Raw genomic sequence first — 24,096 nt, forward strand, 5'->3', positions numbered from 1 at the left:
CAAATTTATTGACATATAAAGTTTGTTTCTATATTAGATCTACAGCTTATTTCTTTATCAAGTGTTCTGTTTCCTTGGTCCCACTACATGCACATATATGCAATACCTACTACTATTACAATTCCCTTTTAATTTGCATCCCTTGAATCAATAAAAAAATTTCTCTTTACTAAAAAGTTTAGTAACTGCTATATTATAAAGGTAGCATAAAATAGCATTTCAGAGAGGTTGGTGCACCAAGTGGGGTCAACAGTACAGAGAGACTGGTGCTTTGAATTTAGTCTCTAGCCTCGTGTAGGGTTGATTGCTTTTTCGTTATCTAACAGGGATTAGGTTTGAACATGTTCTGGACGGTCTGAGAGTTATGTTACGGTTGTTTCCCGATAATGTACTGTTTATTCACTAACTTACCAATATGTCTTTGAATACCGCCCTAAAAATTAAGTTATTTGTCTTATTATTTCTACGAAAAATAAATTGGTTGATTTTAAATGTAGTAGTTTAATAATTATTGATTTAATATAATGTATGCTATAATAATATAATTTAATCAACGGTACCGCTCTATTGACTAATAACTTCTTCCTTGACCTAAACATAGAATTCTATTCTTAAGTTAAAATACACTATTATAAAATATGTTTTCTAAATATGTCCTAGTATGGTGCAATTAATTTCCGGTTGTTCTTAAAGGGGATGTTCAATTAAGTATAATTTTTTTTTAATATGCTTTTATTATTAAAATTAAAGGACTTTAATTTCTTCCTATTGTAAAACTAATTATCTTCCACTCTCTCCTTGTCATTGTTTTATATTTATTGTAGCTAACGATAGTTTTTTTTCTAAAAATAATTGAAAACAATATTGTAAAATTTTGCTTAGGTTTTCTACCTTTAGTCAATTATTCTCTGGTATTGTTAGGAAGCGCGTTGTTAGTAAAAATTTTAGAAATCATTGAACGGTGTTGGAGATGTCGGACGACCAGTAAGTAAAATCAATTAACTAAAAAATTAAAATGTGTCTAAGTAATTTTGCAAACAATGTTTTTTAGTGATGAGAGTGCTTTGAAAATTTCTTTTCTCATTTCGCCATTTGGAAAGCGCTAATTCACTTCGAATGGCCGCCATCTTTTGTCTCGTGAAGTCTTTTCGTGTTATTGATTAGCGAATTTTCGAGAAAAGTAGTGAAGTCAGCTGAAACGTTCTTGTGTTTGGGAAGTTGTTCGATTCTTAGCTTTACGAATTGATATGGTTTAATAGGTTTGGTATTGGTTCTTATGAAATCGTTCGCATCGAGCTTATAAAGCCGGTATAGTTTTGTTGCACGGCTAAAGTAGGAATTAGTTTGGAAATTTCTTCAAGACTCTGCAATGGTTGTCGAGCAAGAGTATGGATTTATTCAATATTATTTCATTTTATTTTACTGTTGTTTCTGTTTTATAATATACGTTTTAGGATTGACTTAGTTTACTTATAGGAAACGTGACCTCGAGGGGCTAGACCTTGCAATTTAAAACAATGGTGTGATATAAGGTTCTTGATTTAATTGTGCTGTGAATGATTGAAATTATTTGATAATCGTCATTAATTTGATAATTTTCTTTTAATAAGGATTGTTGTATAACTGCTACAATTCTATTTCTCACTTGAAAACTGGACGACTACTTGCCACCCGGTAAAAGCTCAATTGCGAGTGTAAATAAAATGAATTCAATTTTAAGGTTGCGGTCGAATTGCTGCGTTTGGGAATTAACCTGATTAGTATCTAAAGTGAAAAGTTGATTAATATGTGAATTCCCTCAATTTTAATAAATTTGAATGTATTCTGAATGAATCTGACCTCTACTAAACAACTTTTCACTTGGTTTTTGTTTGACTTCTTTCCCAGTAACTGTGACGCTCACACAGTGATTATTTTGTTTTTCATTTGAATTTTTTGTGATTACTGCAGATGTGTGGACTTTGCCAACGAGAATGAAACAAATTATCTATTTCATATTGCCAACATTATACAATTATTATGCAATTAATTATAAGGGGTAGTTAAAATTTAATCATATTTATGTTACTTCAAACTACGTATATTGTTACTTGCATGATTGTGTTAATATTCAGTTTCATTTAAAACTGTGGCAAGGATTGGCAAAATAAATTGTGCCAATTTTGTGTTTTTTTTCTTCAATTATGTAATTTAAATCTAATCTAGGGATTAAATGGGTTTGTTTTTTGAAATAACATATGACGAGATGATGTACCTAACAGTGTGGTAAAGATGTGCTTTGTGTTCTGGTAATGGCTATGTCGGTATATTAATACACATGCCAACTGTAAAAAATTAGTGATTATAGAACATATTTCTAGTCCAGGTTTCAAGTGTAAACATGATGTATATGATAAAAAGAATATTGTATGCTTTTATGCACATAACTGTTATGTTCCTAAAAATTTTGGAACAGGTCTTGGTAAATGGTAAGGGTCCCAGCTTTTCTGTAAAATGTGTAGAATTACAAATGTTGTCTTTTTGAACAATACAGACATTTCTCTATTTACCCTGAAAACTTTTAAAAATTTTGGGTTTCTGAGAAATTGACCTTTCTAGGTAGCCTGTGCAGTGACGTGGCTGTCGACATGTTTTGCTTTATTTTTTCTATTAGCGTAGCCAAGACTTCCAGGAAAAATTGGCCTGATTGCCTGTGCTTGGCTATAGTGATGTAAATTGTTGTGTTTTATTAGGGTAGTCAGGACTTTTCCAAGAGAAATTAGCCTGATTGTTATTGCCATTTGGAATTTTAATATACCGTCAGTTGGGGTAACATTGACCCTTTGAGGGTAACTTTGGCCCAAGACAAAAAAAATGTTAAACCATGTTTCAACTCTTCCAAATATTTATTAGATGTGATGATACATATGTAACATATGTATCATCACATCTAATAAATATTTGGAAGAGTTGAAACATGGTTTAACATTTTTTTTGTCTTGGGCCAAAGTTACCCTCAAAGGGTCAATGTTACCCCAACTGACGGTATATATATTTTTTAACGGAAACTCTATTTACCTACTTCTCTACAAACTATTTACCTACTTCTCTACAAATATTGCTGTAGAAAATGCAAGCAAAGATGCAAGAAGGTTGGAAGCTGAACAATACTTGCATTGCATTATGCTTAGTTTATAAACTGTTACTCTAAAATGTGTTTGCTGAACATTTTGGGGTTCTTTCCTTATGTAATTTATAAACCCGTCACACCTCATAATTTTCCTCCATGGCACTGCCCATTATCTAATTTCTTCAAATCAGTGGGAATTTCAAATTGCCCTTTTTAGGGTGAAAAAATAAATTGAAGTAATTCTCAATGAGTGTTTTCAAACAAATTAAATTTTTTACCAAATAGCTGTGATTCTGTTATGTTGTATTTATTACTGCTGCCAATGAATACTAAGCATTTTTATTTTTTTTACAATTGCTATGCCATGTTGGTATAATTTTGTTTATTTGGGGGCAAACCTTGTAACCTTTATGAATAAATTGAAAGAACTTATGTTATAATTCACTTATTTTTTTAGATTAACCCTATCTTGAGTTACGTTTCAGCAAATGTTGTAAGTCCTGCCAATAATTCTGTATGATCACTGCTTTTTGTATAAACAAAATTTAATTTCTAGAAATAGTTTGAAGTGTATTGGTGCAGACTTGCTAGTAAGTACCGTATAGCTCAAAACGAAGGGAAAACTATCTCAGTTACTAGCAAGCATTTAAGGGTCTTATAATTGTGGAGAAGTAATTATGTTTAAAAGGACAGGCATGAATTTAAGAGTATAAAACTGGGTTTTATTCACAAGAAACGAAAAAAATTACAAGACTGCATAAAGGTGAAAAATAATAGAGAGTAAGCAGATCAAGTTCAAAGATGTTAAACTTTAATGTAACAAAATGAAAAAAAAGTTTAACACAAAAAAATAAGTAAAAGTTATTGAATTATTTTTGGTGCTAAAAAAATACATTATTTATGGGTAAAGGACTGACATGAAGGGAATAAACCCAAATGGCACAGTATTAAAGAACAGATCAGAAAAATGCATATTGAAATCAAATTCAGCAAGAATAAGCAAAATAAACATAATCATACATAATTAAATATTAAAATGTCACAAGTTTAATAATAAACATTGGGCAACGATATTCATGATTATACAGTGTTCCCAACCACTCATTTAGTTGTGTGAAAAACTGGACGATGTTTATGCTGTCTTTATTTAAAACATGCTTCAACTGCCAGAAAAGACATTAATTAAAGTGGAAGACACATAAAAAAGGAATATCCTAAAATTTCATTGTTTTACAAGTGAATGTTTACAATTGCCTTCTGCATTCAGTACTTGAAGGAACAAATAGAACCCAATCCTGAAAAAGGAAAGGAAATTTTCAAGTAAAAATTTTACCTTTGGAAAATTTTAGGAGTTCTGATTAGAGATATGTGGGTATATTTTCCTTTTTCCCATTACCAACATGTATTTAAATAATTGAAGATAGCTTCATAAACAATTTATTTTGGTAAATATGTATTGTACGGATTAGCGCCAAAAAAAATCTTACAAATATGAAATAACTTTCATTATATGCTATCTTACGTCCTCTTTTCAGAACCGCCTGCGGAGATAAAAAATTCCAAATACTTTTGGAGATATGGCCGTTCTTATTTTGCTATACCAGACGTGTGTATTAATTTGACCGTCGCCATTTTATATTTTGCCGTGTGCGCGTGAATGTCTAAATAACAGAAATTTTCCACTAGGTAAGGTTAGTTACATTATAAATACTTTAAAATAAACCGAAATTAAAAATTATATCAATTTATTTTACATGTATAGTTTTAAGTATTTATAATGTAACTGACCTGACCTAACAAAATGGGACAAAGGTAGATTAGGTCAGGTCAGCTACATTATAAATACTTTGAAACTGAACAGACATTAAAAATAATAAAATTAATTTTATTGGTTGTTTAGTTTTAAAGTATTTATAATGTAGCTGACCTGACCTAACAAACCGGGAAAAAGGATGAACAGAATAAACTCACGTAAGTTTCTTTTTACATGATGTATTCGTTCACGTGAGAGTCCTAAGATCCACATAAAGTTCTGCCATTCCCGATTACACCCGAATATTCACCTTCGGCCAACCTCGGGATTTATTTATTTTTGCGCAGGAAAAATGAATTGAAATATTAAAAGTGGTCGGATAGGTTAGCTACATTAAAACCCTTTAAAACCATTTGGATGGTTAGTTAGGTTAGTATAGCTACATTAAAATAAACAGAGAAATATTAATAAATAAACCCGAGGTTGGCCGAAGGTGAATTGTTCGGGTGTAATCGGGAATGGCAGAACTTTATGTGCATCTTAGGTTTCTCCGTTCGGGAACATCGCAAAAAAAAAAATGATACTTGTAAACAAGCAACCGTTATCGCCGCACGAGTGCACAGGATGAAAATTAAAAAATTCGATATCTCCAAAAGTATTTGGAATTTCTTATCTCAGCCGGGTTTAATGAAAAGAGGAAGTTTTAGAGCACAGAATAAAGGTATTTTCGGATTTTTAAATCTTTTTTTAAAAAAAATCGCCAAAAAATGAAGATTAAAAAATTCGATATCTCCTAAAGTAAGGTAGATGTACCAGTAGTCGTCATGCTAAGAAGAGTTTAAAAAAAAAAAAATTGTGTACATAACCTTGTAGGTGTATTACTGCCCCTACATGTTTGTTTTTAACCTCAAACTTTACTCTACAATGCTATCCAACACTCTTCGATAAACACAAATTATTTTTGTAGATTTATAATTTTGAAAAAAGTGTGATTTCGAGCCAGTAGTCGTCATGCAAATTTTCGTGTTTGCCAGTGTTCGTCACATGTTTGTGCCAGTAGTCGTCATGTGCGATTTCGGCTGCATTAGTTTTAATTCATGGATCCAGAATGGTAGTATTGTACTATTTGGGCTTCAAATTTTATTTGGTACTATATTTTAAACATCAAAATGGCATTTCATAAAGATCGTTCAGTAATATAATGAATAATCCTCATTAAATTTTGAATTTACTTACAGCACTCACGGAACAAAGAGGGACAGCACATAGAGCTGTAGCAAACCGAATGTATTCGTTACTGAGTAACGGGTGTGCCGTCTAGTAACGAGTAACGAAACGTTACACACGGCTGCATTTTGTTACTCGCATTTCTTGTATATTTTACGCATGTGCGCGCATATTCAATGAATTTACGATACAAAGAACGATGTTTGTTTATTAATAAAGTATAATTTGGAAATTCCTCGTCTAAGTTTTTTTACTGTTTATTAAAGGTATTATGTGTGTAGACAAAGTTTGAGATTGGAACAGAAACAACGTAACAAAGTATTTTTTTACAAATTAGAAATATGTATGTTTTTGTTTTTCACTATCGCGTATTTTCACGTTTTTTTTTTTGTTCTTATCTTAAAAGAGATATAATAAAGCCGCTCTAATGAGATTTAATTGTTTCTTGGTTAACAAAAACTGTTTAATTATCAAATATTGTTAATTGTTTATATTATATTTATTATTATTTACGCGACGTCATACTGTACGCGTACGCAATACGACTCGATTCGTTGCATGTTATGCGGTATCAGAAGTAACGAGTAACGATACGATAGTAACGAGTACTGAATGTTATAGTAACGAATACATACGGGTACGCTTATTTTCGTTACTTTTACACCTCTAACTCATACCATTCGCTACATCTTTAAGAGCAGCTTCCATGGCTGACTCTTCATACAACAGTATTTTCCGTTTTGGCATTTTGCCCTGTAATTAAAGAACGAGACACATTACAATGTTTAGTTTACTTATTAATGTCAAAATATATATCGAATGACCCCTAAATTAATGTAAACAACAATGCCTACACAATTTTTGCAATCAATAAAGTAAAGTAATTTCCGACCCAGAAGTCGTCATACACATGCATCGGAAGTCGTCATAGGTGACGACTACTGGATCTGATCATAATAACGTACTTTGTCTATTAACAACAAAGAACCAATATTATTTAAGAACTTTAGGGTGTAACTTAGCACAACTTTAAATAAAATATTAAATGTACCAGTGCTCGTCAGGTATGACGAACACTAGCAATACAAGGTTTTTATTGATCCGGTTTTCGTCACCCTAACTAAATCATACAAAGAAAACGAATTTTTTTAAATAAACACTTTCACCTCTTCAAGAACATTTAACTAACACATTCAGCACAAAACATCACGAATAAACATGAAAAATTACAGAATTAGAAGTAAAAATGTGCACTAACGTCCTTAGTGTTTTAGTATAGGAATTCCCCTATTTATCTTCACTGCTCTACGAACTTTTGATGCACGGACTTTTTTTGATTGAAAATAGTGTTTGTTCCGAAAACTATTGTGGTAATTTCACCTAGAACGTCGACTAAATTTTTGTCAATATTTAAGTTGGCGATATATTGAGCTACTTCTCTATTATTTACATTTGAAGTTGCTAGTGACGACCATTGGAGCAGTGACGAGTTCTGGGGCACTTACCTTAATTGGAATTTTTTATCTCCGCAGGCGGTTCTGAAGAGAGGACGTAAGATAGCATATAATGAAAGTTATTTCATATTTGTACGATTTTTTTTGGCGCTAATCCGTACAATACATATTTACCTTTATTTTTTATAGATTGGTAGGTACTGTTTAGACAATTTTTTATTTATATCTGTTGGTCAAATGTTAAGTTGGCAATTATGTGGTTAAGAGAGACAATTTGTATGTTTTATTTGTTTCTGTTTGCATACAAATTTTGATGAAATTTATTTGTGTGCTTCTGTGAAAGAATCTCAGGAAATTTTCTGGTAAATTAGAAAATACTTTTTTGGAAACTAAAATCTCTAGTTTTAACCTTTAGACCTAATTTTTGGATCCTATACTTCAGAGTATGAGAATTTTTAAATCTTTTAAACGGGAAAATTTGTAGTGGAAGTACCCCACCTGTGACGATGGAAACTGTTGCTTTTCAAAATGTGACGAGTTGGGCCTCGTCACATGGTTGTTTGTAACTTGGTTTATTTTGTTCAATGCGTAGCAGTCTCGTTTAGACACTTGACTTTGTTCAGCTCGTTTCGTTGTACTACGCCTTGTTGGATAGTGCTGCATTCACGTATGCGCAAGGGGCTAGCATCATTTAGTTTCAGGAGTAGCCACTAGAGTGCTGTACGAGTTAGGTGCTGACGAGTCGAAGTGTGTGTGTTTGGGAGGTGGTCGCTAGGTGCGCCACCTGACAGACATGAGACGTGTTGGCTGTCGTGGGAGAGGAGTCGTTGCCAAGAGTTGGGTTGTGAACTGCTAAGATGAAGACATGCCCACTCCAAAAAAACTTGTTCGGGAGCGCATGGATATGTACTGGCATGGAATTGGGGCTTCCAGTGTAGGTCCTCATTCGGTCTGCGATATTCGTTTTGCGTATCACGTACAGATCAGTTTTGAAAATAAGACGTAAATAAATAATTTTGGTCCATCTAGTAATTGGTGGCAGTTTCATGTGAGAAACGAATAAAGTTAATAAAGCCCTGGTAGTCATTAGGAAATAGTCAACAAAATGGTTGTATTTAATACTCACCACTACTGGTAGCAGTGAGTGAGTGTTTGCCGGAATGAAATCCAGCGACGAGCAAAAGGACAGCTCACCGATCTTGCAGTGTTAGTGGACCTGTTAATGCGTGGTCAAAGTGGGCAGGCTAGGCACATTGCCCATGTCGTCAAAACTGAAAGTTGACTTTTGCATGTTTATAATTTGGAGTCAAAACCATCCTTCCTCCATTGTGGAGCTATTTTTATATGTACACTTCAGTTGATACACTTTAATTTTCACACACACACACACACCCTCTTCCTTTTACTCATCCTCTCCATGGCTGATCCTGTTCTGCAGAAAAGATGGTTTTGGTGGTGGCCAATTATGCGTAGATGCGACTGGTGCCTGCTGTCGAATTCAAGCAGAATAAATTTTTGTTGTTGCAAGTCATTGGTTTTAAGGGGCTACATAAGTAGCGTAGTTAGTGGCTTGACTCTCCTTGATAATTAGGTCAAGAATATTTATATGCATCAATTTTCCTTACAAATTCTTTTATTTTTAATAAAATAAAAATGATTAATTTTTGTAATAAATTATTGTTTAAATTCTCAAGATAGTGTTAAATTGTTTGTATTTTTTAAGACTCATATCACATTAATTTATATAAGTATTGATTGGGTAATTTAAATGGTATATATTTAATGTTGAATGGTCAAAGAAAGTACAAAGTAGTGAGCGAGGTTACCTCAGCCTTTTTGACGTGTTTATTGTACCTACGTTCTATTATGGAGGAAATTTTTCAGTGTATATCATGCAGTTAAAACGTTAAGATATTTCACCAGTGTATGTAATAAATGGAAATCATTCGGTTTAAAGTTAAGGATTTTAAATATCAGCATAAATTATAGGGTTTTTGGTGTATAATATTATATACAGATTTTCAGTTAAGTTTATAATAATATTGCAAGCTGTCTAAATTATGGCTTTGAAAGTTTTGTTAAATGTAGTTATGCACTTTATTTTTATAATTATTTTATCACTTATTTCACTTAATATTATATTAATAATATTATGGGATTTTTATTAACATCATTTTAATCAAATTCTGTGATAAATGAGCGTTATGCCTGGCTTAGTGCAAACCTAGTAAAACACCTAGGCTATGAGTATATATTTTCCTAATGTGTTGGAATTGTATTTGTTCTTATGTTGTCTAAGATTAAACAGCCTGTACCTGTTTTTGTAATATGGATTGCTATAAAGCTTTTCAGTTATTTATAAACCTAGTTTTCCAGTTAACTACCTTAATAAGTTTATTTGTTGGTGATGCACTCTGAAAGTTTTATCTAACTTCTGTTCTTCTATTTATAACCTTGTCGTTAAAATAAAATAAAGTTATGAATCCAGACCCAGCCTTTCTGATTTTAGTTTTATGGGGTTTTTCTAAATTATTACAGGAAAATGCTGGGGTGGTTCATAATGGTAGGCTGTGGCATATTACTTTCCCATAATACCTGGTCTTTATTGTATATGAACTGTTTTTTAACATCATTGCTGCCAATTATTCCATTTTAGGCCTAATATATACACTACCTAGATCCGAACCCTGTTTGGGTATACTAGGGTTTTAGATTTCCCTTTAGCTTAAAAATTTATCTTCCTTCATGGACCTTCCCTTTCTTCTATATTTGTGACTTGTAACTATTCACTTCAAATTTCAATTTCTTCTTTATAGATATAATTAATAAAATTTAAAGATTATATATGTACATACATATAAAAATATTACTATTCTTTCTGGGTCAATAGCAGGATCGTAATAATATTGATCTATTTCTTCCATTTTTGTTCAAAAATTAAAAGTAATCAAATTACTCTTGAGCTCTGTTAAATAAGTGTGCAAAATACATTTTTTCTTATTTTTTGTATTGTTCTTCATAGATTGTCAAAGAGATTCTAAGCCTGAATAAAATAAAATAAAATTAATAGTTATAAAACAACTTTAAGCTCTGCAAATTAAATGCACAAAATACAAGTACAAGAACACAGTTGCAAAAAAAATGTGTTTTTGATTGAAGCCTAGCTTAAAGTTGTACATTGTGCCTACATAACCATAGTTCCATTAAGTGTATATTTGGCTTTGTCACATATTCCCAGGTCTCAAGTAATTTCCCACAAACTTAGTTTATACATTTTGCCAGAGTTAAATACACATTACTTATTTATTTTGAAATTTAACATATTCAGATAGATGGGTTAGTTTTATGTGATTGTGTATAATTTGTTCTTTTTTTTTTTCTTTTTTTTTTTCTAGGGTCACTCCACCCCCAGTGATGTGGGCACAGAGGAGCCAAATTGTTTTTCTAACGATCTGTCTTGAAGACTGTAAAAATCCTGAAATCAAAATAGAGCCCGACAAAATTTACTTCCATGGAATCGGGGGCACTGAAAAGAAAGAGCATGAAGTAACAATGAACTTGTACAAGGACGTCGACCCAGAAGTAAGCAAATTGTGTTGCATGTTAAATCTTTCCGTCTGCAGATTGTTCAATTTGGATAATGAATTTGTGCTGTAATTGTTCAATTTTTTTTTGAGATGACTCAATAGGTTATATTCTAGATGTTATTGAATTTAAAATGTCAAGTTTAGATGTTGCTTCTATTAGACATTTGTTTCCTTTAATCATTGTCGTTAAGTTTATGAATTAGAAGTATTTTATTATCATGTTATTCCAAAAATTTATTCTATCAAGGTTGCAAATATGAGGTTTTACTATTTGCTATACTAACTATACAAGGAATAGTAAAATGGGTTGGTACATTGCTGATTTGTTACATGTATAAACATTTTTCCTCACTGGGAAAAGGAAGAACTCAACATTTTATGCATCTTAGTCCTGGTGCTTGGCCCAGTTTTCCTCTAATGTTGATGTTAATTAATAAACGCTCAGCATCGTGGCTAATGGAGGTAGGTGTGGGAATGTGTCAACAGTTATTGTTTGTAACATTGAGTGAAGTAAAGTTGCTTGTGTAACTTTCGGAAGGGATATCGCTGTCAACTCTGTTCATGCCTTCTAACTTTCCAAAGGCTCTGAGATTATATTTTAAAGAAGCTGGCCCCACCACTGTAGAAGGTAAAAATATGCAGCTGATGTGAAAGTTGACACTTTCTTTGACTAATGATGGCAGAAGCAACAAAATTTTGGAGAAAATTGTGTCGAATGGGCGAAAATCTGTGGGACTCCGAGGGCGTGTGGTTTAGCGTTTATCATTCCTATTTCACAGTTAAAATTTTGCAAGTGCAAGTAGGCTCCCTCAGAGAGTTGTTTGGGGGGGGGGGGGGGGGGGAATATACACCTGTGGTGTCAGGTATTTAATTGATAACGTTACATTTGAAGAAGACTGACTAAAATAATAGCCCTGCATATAGACTTAAAAGTCCATTAATTAGTCCATTTTTTGTGAGTTGAAAATGTAAAGCAAAGCTATGGAATGGTGTACTGTCATTTCATAGTGCAGTTCGTAGCTTGTGGTGCAACCCTGACATTTAATAATTGAATTGTCCTTATCAAAAGTTCAATGCAGTTATATATTCTAGTTTTTTGATGTATCAAGTTAGTACGTGTAAAAGTCTGTAAGAAGCCTCTAATTGGACATAACTGCTTTCCTCCTTGGTGGCAGTTGCATGGTTGTGGTACCGAAAGGTTGTGGTCGAACAACGGCTTGAGAAATAGGCCTAATGTAATTATTTAGTTAAAGTAAGTTTCACTATGATGCTATTTGGAATCATTAAAAATTATAATCTGCAAAAGCCAGCAACAAGATAAACATAATTTGTTTTGTCATTTTAAGGATGGAGTCCTTCTGTTATTGTCTCTCATGAGACCTCGGGAAGTAATATCAGTAGTACATATTTTTCTATTGTGCAAATTGGTACCAATTAGAAGTAAATGGTTTTAGAAGCAACTAACATTTTGTTTTTGTACCTCCAGCAAACATGTAATAAGTGCATGTCTTTTGAATTTTCAGAAGAGTCTGAAGTTCGTACGGGACAGGAACATTGAGCTTGTTTTGAAAAAAAAGGATGATGGTCCCTATTGGCCGCAGTTAATGAAGGATAAGAAGAAGTACCACTGGCTGAAGGTCGACTTCAACAAGTGGAAGGACGAAGATGACAGCGAGGACGATATGGGACAGTCTGAAGACCTGGAAGAGGTGATGTTGTAATGCTTAACTTTGTAGAGTTCATTCAACTCTTGTATGTTAAATTTTATCAAAAATTACTTGCATAGATAGCATTTATTTCAATCATGTGAATGGAGAGAAGGTTTGTGTATTGTTTAAAAAAAAAATTGTAATGTAAAGATTAGAGAGTAGGCATGGTTTTAGTTTTTAAATGTGAAGGTAAGCACATAATTGTCACGTCTATCTGAGTTAAATGGAGGGAACTTGATGCTTTTGAGACATGAATCACTTTTTTTAATCTTATGAGATGATCGTAAGTATTTTTTGAGACGGTTCATAAACAACATTTGAGCCACAAATGTCATCAAGTTGTGGCATTCCCAAGAAACATACTGTATGGGTCTGATATGTTGATATAATTTACAAAAAGTTAATTTTAGTAACTAGTACGTAACTAATATTTTAGATGTAAAGTTTATAACTGTTTATCAAGTCACGATGTTTCATGATCGGTGCAGTTGGTTTTATCTTCTGGAAAAAGTTTCAATATGTTAATTTTTCAAAATTGATCAACACAAACTGTGTAGAAATGATGCCCATGTTATTAAATTTTTAACTGATGCTGCCAAATTATTTCACTTTGGGACAAACCTTGAACAAACAGTCTAATGGAATGATTTTTTTTAAACTAACATAATTCATCTCATCTGTTTCTCTATTGGCTGCTACAAGTCAGTCATAGCTTATTGTTAGTTTATTTTTATTTATTTTTTGACAGCTAGCTTTGGCTGATGGGCATTTATATTTGTCTGAAGTCTTTGAGTGAATTAGTGTGCAAAATGGCAGTGTTGTGGTTTGGATTTAAAAAAAAAAATCGTTATGTAATTCATTGTTTTATTTAGCTTGCATAGAACGTGATGCTACATGAATAATTATTTACAGATGCATGTATTGTATTTACGTCTGTGGCATCAGTACAATTATATTAATGTTTACGATTTAAGTGGGAAAACCAAGCAGTATTTTCAGGCATTCAGAGCCGTGTATGTGCAAGAGTTTCTGTATAGTATCAAGCCTGATAAGGATAATACGTATGCTTTCTGTACGGTTTGTCGTCATAATATAAACATTGCACAGGCAGGAAAAAGACATTAACAATTATGGAAAAACCACAAAAAATACAGTAATACAAAAACTTGGATAGTGTCATTGTTAGAAGTAGTTTGTTCACTTATTTTATCAAACATAACCTCTAAGAAAGTAACTGCAGCTTCACTAAAGCATTTCCCTTAAGAAAAAATAGCTACAGCAAAAGTGTTCTGAATAAGTTTATATATGAACAGATGAATTGAGTGAAGCTAATGGGAGCATATTATATAAAATACTATTAGATTAGTGTGAAATATGAAATCTACAAATCAGATTTTTCAGGTCATTTAGAATCTTCTAATTTTTTCATAAATTTTTTCATATATAAATAAATGTATTGGTTTTTAGATAGTATAAAATGTTCAATATTGTGTAATTTAGGTTTAATTATAGAGTAACCAAATTGCAGTGTTTGATTTATGTTTAAAATAACCATTTAAATTTTTCTACTGGATTGGGAATTTAAAAAGTTGGCAAGTATTTGAATGTGAAAATTGAGTTCAGTTTTATTTATATCTCCTGTAAACTAATGAATTATGCATTAAATAAGTTTTAAAGAAAAACCACCAAATTCCTGTAAATATGGCATTTTTGTGCATGTTCTGTGATGCTCATTTTACCACTTAAAAAATAGTATGGTAAGGCAGTTGGCAGCACTGAAGTTCCAAACAGAGCAACAGAAACGTTTTGAAACTTTATCTATTATTAAACATAAACAATAGTTTTCAAAGTAGTTTTGTCATTTCCTTCAAGTTTTTCCACTTTTCAGTTTTCACGTATATTTGGCCGGGTCTCTTTAAAAATGTAAAAATGAGGTTCAACTGTGTGATAGTGTTGTACAATTGATAGAAACATGCAATTTTAATTTTGATAGGTTATGACACTCATTTTGCTTTAATATCATACTTCTTAATGACTACACCTGGTAGTTACCAATATGAATTATATTTAGTAAACCCACTTTATCTTAAATAATGTTTGGCTGAAGTATCTGTCCCAATTATTCCCAGAATTAATTTGGTTAGTGGCAAAATAACAGTAAATTTTATTGTATGATACAGTGTTGACATTATTGTTGAATGATTGAAGAAGTAACTTGCATCAAAACATCTGTATGTGAAATACATTTTATGAGAAAATGACACAAAAATAGTCTTGTGATTTTGCTACTTTTTGTTGCTCTTTTTATATACTACCTTGCTGTGGACCTTCTCATAATTCCAAGCAAAGTAAAGGGTGGGCATACCAAATAAAAAATTAGTGTAAAGACCAGTTAGCTTTTGGTGTTTTTCTCAAAGTTTTAATATATATCAAATCAAAATGAAAGCACGTTATGAAATCATTAAAACAGGGAACACTAAAAATCACTTAGCAAATACAGGTTATTTTTCTGCATCACTGTGCAACACACTTAATCCTCTGCATGGTTTAATCATACCCCTCAATAACCATTACTTGCGAGTAATTTGTATACATGTTGACAAAATATACTTTCAAGCACCAAGCCATTGTATGAAACACTTTTGCTTGGCCAACTGATGCTTTACCTGAATAACATTATGTAAATAAAATCTCATGTGTAAATATAAATACATAAAAAACAAAAATGATTAAAAATATAATTATTAATTTGAATAATAATAACCAATTGTGAGCCCTTGTACCAAACAATTCTCTTAGGCCTCTTTTATTTTTATCACCATAAATATGTATGAACTCATGATAATAAGCAAATCTCACTAAAATGTCTTGCCAACTAACTTTTACTTTTTTTATTGTAAAACTCAATGTATTAACAACCAAAACAGTTTTGCGAAACCCACAGGGAAAATTACAGTTTGAATTGCTGGTAGAAGAATCTCACATGAAATAAAATCATGCCTGCATTATTATTCATCAGCTGTAGCTAATCAGCATGATATGGCAGACACTGGTGCTTTCCATTTCGTTCCAGCACTATCATGGCCAGCTGTTGCACACCACAATGCAACATTCCCTTTCAACAAAAACTCCAACATGTGTGTGTAACATCACAGCGACAAATAATCTGTGGACAATATTAATTCTGTATTAATCCTGGAAGCAGTAGCTATCACCATCGTTTTACCACTCATGTTTTACCGCACGACACTCCTTTGTACAGCTTAACAAGCTTCCACATCATGTCACACACAACTCCCAGTAAAATTGAAACGTTACAATGTTGTTTAGTGCGGACACACCCACCCTCGGCGAGTCATAGCCATCCAGTCTCGGCCCTGAAGCAAAGCAGAGCACTTACTCTGAAGCTCACTCAAAGACAAACCACTTCAACACTCACCGCAGCTGGCCACGTCAAAGCACATCAGGTGTGAGAGCGGTCTAACGACCAACACAAATACTACCAGAAAAACTTACACACCATCACGTGGCTCTCTGTGTGGTAGTCAGTTGAACTGCCAGGCACGCTCCGAAAACAAATCCACACACTGCCTGCGCCAGGCAGAGCACCTCGAGGTGCGAAACAAATGTGGCGATCACCACATGTCAACACATTGTAATATTATGCATTGGGTTGATAATTGAGACATGGCATTGGGTTGATAATTGAGACATGGCATTGGGTTGATAATTGAGACATGGAATTCTGTTGTAATGATATGCACATAATTGTTTTTTTCTCCATTTCTTTTACAGTGATTGTTGTGTGGTTTCAGATGATGCGTCAGATGGGTGGCCTGGGGGGTGCGGGTGACTCGAAACCATCGTTCGACGACGTTGAACCGGAGTCTGATTCGGACGACGAAGACATCCCCGACCTGGAGTGATGTGCGCTCCGTTAAGGGGGAAAAACTGTCAATTTTCTCAACGGTGCGTGACCAAGACTCGAGGGAAAAGGACCAAATATTGTGTTAAACGTTCGCTCGGAGGGCTGCATACTGCAGGGGAATATTCAGGGTGTAATTTCAGAACATGATTTGCATAGCAACTCCCTGAGCAATATACACATTTAGGATTACCATCAAAATAACCAATATTCAAAAAATAAATTTTAATTCATTGTACGAATCTTTTTTTTTACTGGTGGTGATCATCATATTCCTTGGTTTTCAGTATGCAGGCCAATATTTAACAGTTTATTATTTTTTATATCGATAATAGTTGTGTGATTGCTGTTGAAAAATTTTCTGCCTGTTTGTTCATCTTGTTTCAATTGAACTTTAGCCTTGATATAGTTATGATCATGTAGTTAGTATGCATAGGCAAACAGGCTGAGTAAAGTGGCAGTTTCTGAACTGAGTATATCATGCAGTGTTATTGCTGGTCTTGTGTTCTTATGTACCATAATATTTGTTAAATTAAACTACTGTATGTAGAAATGTGAGTATTTCCTTCCACATGCCCCTTTCTTGAATATGCCAGTTTTGACAACTGCAACCAGGAAAAAATAAAATATTGTTTGATTAAATAAGGTTTTCTTTATACATCTGTAACATTTTCTGTTCCTTTAACTTGAGTAAATAATTGATGGTAAATTACAGTACTGTTGGTCTATTAAATGGTGTAGTATAGCATAGGAATGCAATTTCAGATATGAAAAAGATTATTTTATAATTAGAAACAAGAGTTATCTTAAAATATGAAAATTTCACAGTGTGTTTTATAAACTATAATTGTAGATGCTGCAAGTGAAGTAGGTACTGTGTAGCAGTAATGGGTAATTCATAAATGCAGGACATAGTTTGCACTGGTAGGTATTTGTGATTTTTGGTAATATTTTGTACAAGATGAGAGGTACATGAATAGTTATGCAATGTGTGTTTAGTGTTTTCCAGTTATAACTATTTAAATTTGAGTTTTTTTTTTTTGTCAGTCAAGAAGACATTAAAATAATATGCTACTGTTGGTAATAGGTTGCCAGTTGAAATAGATTAAGGGTAAGTTATGTTACAATAGAATTTCTGCAGTAGTTTGTAGTTTGACAGGAATTGGGTCTAAAATAGTTTCCAAAATATTCTGAATACCTGGGTTGTGCTTTGCTTTTAAACTGAATTCACAATCAAGAAAAATTAGAGTAATGTAAAACTTCAGTTGTGTGCACAAAATTTGAATGCCATGATGCATATTTATTTGTGTGGGGAGGGGGGAGGGAGGGGAAGACTGATATCTAAAATTTTATCTTCAAATGTATGGCGCACTTAACGACATCGGCACAGTGGTTACAAATTTGTGCAGATCCGACTGGCTCCCTGGTTGGTTGTACTGATGGTTTACGCCTGGAGTGCCAACCAGTGAGTTACTGTACTCTTGAGTCTGGTGGGCTGTGGTCATGTGGATGGAGGCAGGGTATCTTTGTCAGCAAGGAGCCCCCCAATTTGTTGGCCATTCAGGACACCTAGAGCACTACACATGACAATGACAAGATTCTACGCAGTTGCACAATTGTACAGTTTACATGAGAACATTTCCATGCATAGATTCTAATTACAACATAAGTGATACTGTTCAAATTAACATGGTGTGCTAAACGACCACTGCAGAAATGCGTTAATAGGAAGTACAGCTTCCTGGTTGAAGCCTGGACAGAGGACTTGTATAGTCACACATCCTGCGTGGTGTCTAACAGCCCACTGGAACATCCCAGGATAATGATGCATTATTAAACTGTCTTATACATTCAGGCCGGAGGCAGTCTCTTGCGTGCGAAACTAGTGAGCCGAAGGGCCGGTCCGCACTATGCCTCGTGGCCCGTATGAAAAAAATGAAATTACGTAGAGTGAAAAAGGCTTTCTGGCAGGACAAAACTAATAGTTAAGCAGTTAAGTGGCTGAAAGTTTTAGAGGCTGGCCACGGAGTGGATTGAAAGCAATGACTAAAAACTAATGCTATGTCAGCTCATGGCCCCCACAAGGGTGGGACTGGGTGGAACCCCGGACCCAGCCTAATTTTATTTTGCTGTAAATATTTTCATTTTTATCTCAGTGTGTGAAATAAATATACATAGGTACTTGCTGTGGTCATTTTAAAGTAAAATAATTTTATAAATTATAACGGTTCGTTATATATATATATAACAAGAAGTTGTTAAGTGCCACTTGTAGTTTTCTTTTTTCCTTCAGAATAGAATGCTGTACAGATGAATCCAATCCCCCTCAAAAATTTTCTCACTCATTCAACTAGTACATCGCCTGTCGAGAATTGCTCGCAGCTAGGGCGATGAGAATTACGAAAAATAACGTAGGTTAAGTCATTCAGTAACATTTTACTGTAAGTACACGAAATCAGTGCAGCCTCAAACATGGCTGCACCCAGCGAAAACAAATTTCGCCATGAGCCAGATACTGACAGCCGCAATTTCTAGTTAAAAGTGTCCAAAAAGTTCCAAAACAACATGATTAATTTACTCTCTTCGGTATGGCTCTCGCTACCGACGTTAAATTTATCCTCCTCAAAATTCCTACATTTTTGGTGAGAAGCCACCGAACGCGCCCTCCTGGTGCAGCGATCGACAGACGACTGGTGAAGAGTCTAGCGGCAGCACCGCTACTTCCTGAAGTTGGCCGATCGGGAGCGCCTACCCCCTGGATGTTTTTTATTTTTACGTGAGCTTTTTTCTCCAGTATAAAAAAAGCCACACACTGTTTAGTGTGCGTGCTTTTTACTAAATGTTTCATCATGTACCAAAGTTTGTTTTCAGTTGTTACAGTGAGTGTTAAGCTATAAGAAGCCATCATTTCACAGACTAGAGAGCCACACCCGAAGTTCATGCTAGCTTTTTCCCCCCGTTCTATCTCGTATAAACCAGTGTGGCAATAAATTTTGCTGTCGATTAGGATAGGTTAGCTACATTATAAATACTTTAAAACCTTGTGGATGGTTGGTTATATTAGGTGAGTATAGCTACGTTAAAAATACTGTAAAATCATTTTATGGTTTCTCAGCAAATAACTTTTTTAATATGTAGCTATCCAGGGCTAGGAAACAGTTTACATGATTTCAGTGTCTTATGTAGCTATCCTAACCAAATCAACCGTTCACAATGTTTTAAAGTATTTATAAAATATTATTCAATTTATTAAAATAAAACTTTATAAAACAATATGTTTTATAACGTTTTTTCACCACACTGGTCGGTGTTTGACGAAGCTTAGTAAACTAAATTGAAAATACTTCAGTATAGTGTCAGATCCTGCATTAACATCATTGCGCTCGCTGAACGTCCGAGCACGCCGCCGGCCCCGGAACGAGCGTGAGCGCTGCGGCGTTTGCAGCCAGTTGCAGGAAGTAGCGGTGCTGCCGCTAAACTCTTGCAAGTCATGCCACGCCACCTTCGTCATCACGAAGGAAGGAGAAGTCACATGACCTCACCGACCAATCACACACACACACATTCAAATCAGAAGCCAATAACAGTACACAACATAAGCACTGAAAACCATTTTCCATACATATAGACAGGGACTTCCCATTCTCCATCCCTTAATTTTATCAAAAACTTCTGACCTTGGTCTCCCACGCTCCGAAGAGATGTCGTTTCTGTCTCTCTTGGTGGGGAATCACCGTTTCTATCTCACTCGCACTCATTGGTCTCATATACCTGTCTCTTTCTAATACATCCCACTCCAAGCCCATTGTTCTAGAACATTATGTAACAGCCCGTTCTGAATAAGAACGTAACATATCACTATAGTACCATATTAAAATCAAAATGAATACGGTATTGTAGTAAACATTTATACACAGTGTCAGACAAATATAATTAGTAAACAAAGTTTAAAAGCTTTCTTGAAAACCCTAAATAAATGATCAGACAATTATGTAACATGTTAATGACAGTTAAAAACAGCAATCCTAAATACAAATTACTTGACAAAATTTAACTTATTTAGAAAAGAACCTGAAAAAGTAGACCAAAACAATCAAAAATCCAGTACGACTTATTTGTGAACAATTACATAAAAAATAATGATTTAAAATGTCTGTTAAAATACAAAGTACATTCTTAAAAACCACAGCACGTGCAAATATCAACCCTAAAATACATAAAAACTGTAAAATATTCATAGCGAGACTTTTTAAGAAATGTAAACACCCACCAACCATCGTTTACAAAACTGCCATCACCTGGAGCCTTGAGCTCAATACCCGGGCTGAGCCTAGTAGTTGCTGGTGTCTCTGTTGAGGTGTTAGTTCTCCGGGAGGGTGCCAGACTAGTCTTAGGGCGGTATTCCAAGACGTTCCAGTAAGGTAACGAATATGCACTGCCTTGTTGGGCAACTGCCATACCCTAACTCTCGGGTCATATTCCAAAACGTGTCCTAACTGAACCCCTGTAAGGTATCAGATCGGCAACAGTTTTAATAAACGAGGACTTGTGCGAGGCTGTAAACAGTTGTACTTTGTGGAATCCATGGTAATTTTAGCTTTTTTTAAAACTATGGAATTTTAATGTGAAATAAAATATTTAATTTTGGTACAAGAATAAAGGATGAATTTTTGGGCGTATTTATGTTTTCTGTTTTTTAAGTTATTGGGGGGGGGGGGGGGAATCGTAAAAGTTCCGTTAAAGTTCATTAAAAAGGATATATATATATATATATATATATATATATATATATATACAGTTATGGATCAAATCGGCAACAGGTAAGACACCAAAAATCAGTGCCCTAAAAATAAGGGACTGGCCGTGACCTATCGTGCACTTGGAATATGGTTAGGGTACAGGTATTGCATATTCAACACCTAAACCCTTATTTTTGTGTCTTGGAATACGGCCCTTAAAGCATCTAGCTATTGCTGTGGTGGGTGGTCGGCCCCAGTGTGCACTACTAAGCTCCTAGGCTATTGATTAGGGTATGGTGGCTGAACACAATAAACACACGCACATAATTACCTGATGGTTGTTACTTGAACGGATGGTAAACGCGGGGAACGGCACGTCCGTCAAAGTTGATGACCCGTTGTCGACTCCCATTGACCGTGGCCAGCTGAGGAGGGGGGGCAGCATCAGCCTGCATAGGCTAGGCTAGGGGTGCAGTCTCGCAGCGGGGTCCGGTACTGGCTGGGTGGAGACCGGGCTTCACTGTCACAGGCGGTACGACGTCAAACACCCCCCTCCCTCCCCCCTGGAGAAGCCCGGTCTTTCCCTGCGATCGGCACCCCGCAGCATGGTCGCACCCCTAGCATTGGCAGCAGGTCCAAGCTGGAGGTGCTTGGAGTGGCAGCAGCTGGTAGGGCCCGCGCTCTGCTCACAGGTCATCTCGCTGTGTGTACCTGGGGGCTGCATCAGCAGACAGGTCGCCCCGGATTGTTCCCTGGTGGTAGTCTGCGAGGTATCCCGGTGGCCGTCTGACCCGTTGGGGCCGTCCAGTCAGGTTGTCATGTTGGCGGAGGTCAGTTTGTGTGGCCGACGTGGTCTCTTCCCTTTCTGAGGTGGTCTGCAATGGTTGTAGTCGGTACGGCTGTCTCTCCCTCTCGGGAATCCCGGGTGATGCCAGACTACTCGAGTTCTGGTTGGTTCGGTCCTCCTCTGGTTCTGTTGCGGGTGGTGTAAGCGCGTATTCGCTGCTCCTATCAGGTGCGGTGTCTGTGCCTGTGAACAGCCTTGTTCGCATTTGTCGAAGCATTTGTCGCTGTGGGGTCATTGACTCATCGAGGCCATTATCATCCAGGTAACACAGGTGCTGGGTTGGCCGGCAGGGCTGGTTGTTAGCCTCGTTGTTCGGCTCGCTCACATGGACAATGAAGTGGGCATCCTCCAGGGATGCCAGATGGCCCCAGGCGCCCCGGGTCAGTGACAAAGGTGCGTCGGCATCAGTCTCGTACAGTTCGGTCATGACCAGTGATGAATTTGGTGCCTCGTCTGCATCGGATGTCGTTTCATCCGCAGAGACATCAGTGATAGTTACTCGTGGTAATCGTTTGCATCTGGGCCGTCATTGGCGTGAGGCTTGCCCACCATTCTGGTCCATGTCCCCCTCACCCTCAGGGGTGGTCGGATCGTCCAGTTATCTCCTGGGTGCTGGGTGTTCTGGTGGAGTCAGTGTTACAGGCGATTCTGGGAGCCTGTCTCCCATGAGTGTGGCAAGGCGCAGGTCATCACGATGAATCTTCACCCGCTGTCCACCTAGGCGCACGAAGTATGTGGTCTGGCCCAGGCTTATATGTACTGTGTAGGGGCCTCCCCAGTGGGGGGCCAATCCTGCGCAGTAATTATGTGGTTTTGCCATCACCCGACCTCTGATTAAAGCCCGGGAGGTACCTGACAGGCGCTACGGGCGTCGTGGTGCTGCTGATGTCCGAGGGGCACCAGGCTAGTGCGATATAAGGCCATTGATGGTGGGTCATGGGTACTCTGCCCCCGCGTGCCCCGCCAGGTACGCGGCTTGAAACCTATCCTGAGTTGCGGTGCTCGGCCGTGTGGAGGACAGAAGGGTGCAGAATGACGGTAGACGACACAGTTTATATTAAACGGTGTTTAATTCACGTACTTTCCGGTGGTACACATGGGTACCTTGTACGCCCTACACATAAACTACGCGGTACAAAGTCGCTACATAAACCGCGCTAATGTGCTGTGCGGCATCTACGCCGTAGTACTTTTACACTTTAAAACAAAACACAACACTACAAAACCCTTCGATTTTACCACGGCAGTATCACGAGAACGTGATTAATGTTTGCTGGAAACGGCCAGCGGCAGGAGGTAACGTGTCTGGGAGGGCTCGACGAGCGTGACCCTAAATTAACTATAACATTTACGTGACGTTGAAGCCGGCTAAAAAACACTGTGACTGGAGTCAGCCAGTGCCGTAAGTGGCGTGATCCGCGACGTGGTGCAGAATCACTAAAAAGACGGTCGGGATAGGTGGTTCCACGGAATACATACCGAGTCGACGTGAGCAGCAGCGAATTAGAAGGTTACGTGATTACATTACTTACAGAAGGAGCGATCGGTGAGCACAAAGGTGAAGGCTGCTCACGGACGAACACGTCTTGACCCGGCGCGGAGTGGTTATAGACTGCCGAACATGGCCGCCTCGCAAGGGGAGGGGGGGGGGGGGGGACTTTCACTTCCCTTGTGAGACGGCGCCAAAAACTTATATTATATTAATTGGTTGAATTATAACAAAAAACACATTCCAGGAGCTTAAAT

At 36.1% G+C, this 24,096-nt stretch overlaps 1 protein-coding gene across 2 annotated transcripts; it reads left to right on the top strand.

The window, feature by feature from the left end:
* Positions 1-855: 855 nt before the first annotated feature.
* Positions 856-17,317, top strand: LOC134534988 (prostaglandin E synthase 3). 2 transcript variants are annotated; one of them, XM_063373780.1, is made up of 4 exons: positions 856-984; positions 10,939-11,125; positions 12,654-12,839; positions 16,655-17,317. In XM_063373780.1, the coding sequence occupies exons 1-4, from the start codon at positions 971-973 to the stop codon at positions 16,763-16,765; spliced, it is 498 nt and encodes a 165-aa protein (XP_063229850.1). In that variant the 5' UTR covers positions 856-970; the 3' UTR covers positions 16,766-17,317. The 2 variants fall into 2 exon arrangements, with proteins under 2 accessions (XP_063229850.1, XP_063229849.1); XM_063373779.1 differs by lacking the exon at positions 856-984 and adding an exon at positions 1,121-1,386.
* Positions 17,318-24,096: the final 6,779 nt, after the last annotated feature.

This window comes from Bacillus rossius, chromosome 8 (genome assembly GCF_032445375.1).
Source record: "Bacillus rossius redtenbacheri isolate Brsri chromosome 8, Brsri_v3, whole genome shotgun sequence".
NCBI lineage: Eukaryota > Metazoa > Arthropoda > Insecta > Phasmatodea > Bacillidae > Bacillus > Bacillus rossius.

Excerpts from the sequence above, each read along its gene's own strand:
- LOC134534988 (XM_063373779.1), top strand. Across the intron at positions 11,126-12,653 it reads ACAAGGACGTCGACCCAGAA|AAGAGTCTGAAGTTCGTACG; the intron begins GTAAGCAAATTG and ends TTGAATTTTCAG. Across the intron at positions 12,840-16,654 it reads AGTCTGAAGACCTGGAAGAG|ATGATGCGTCAGATGGGTGG; the intron begins GTGATGTTGTAA and ends GTGTGGTTTCAG.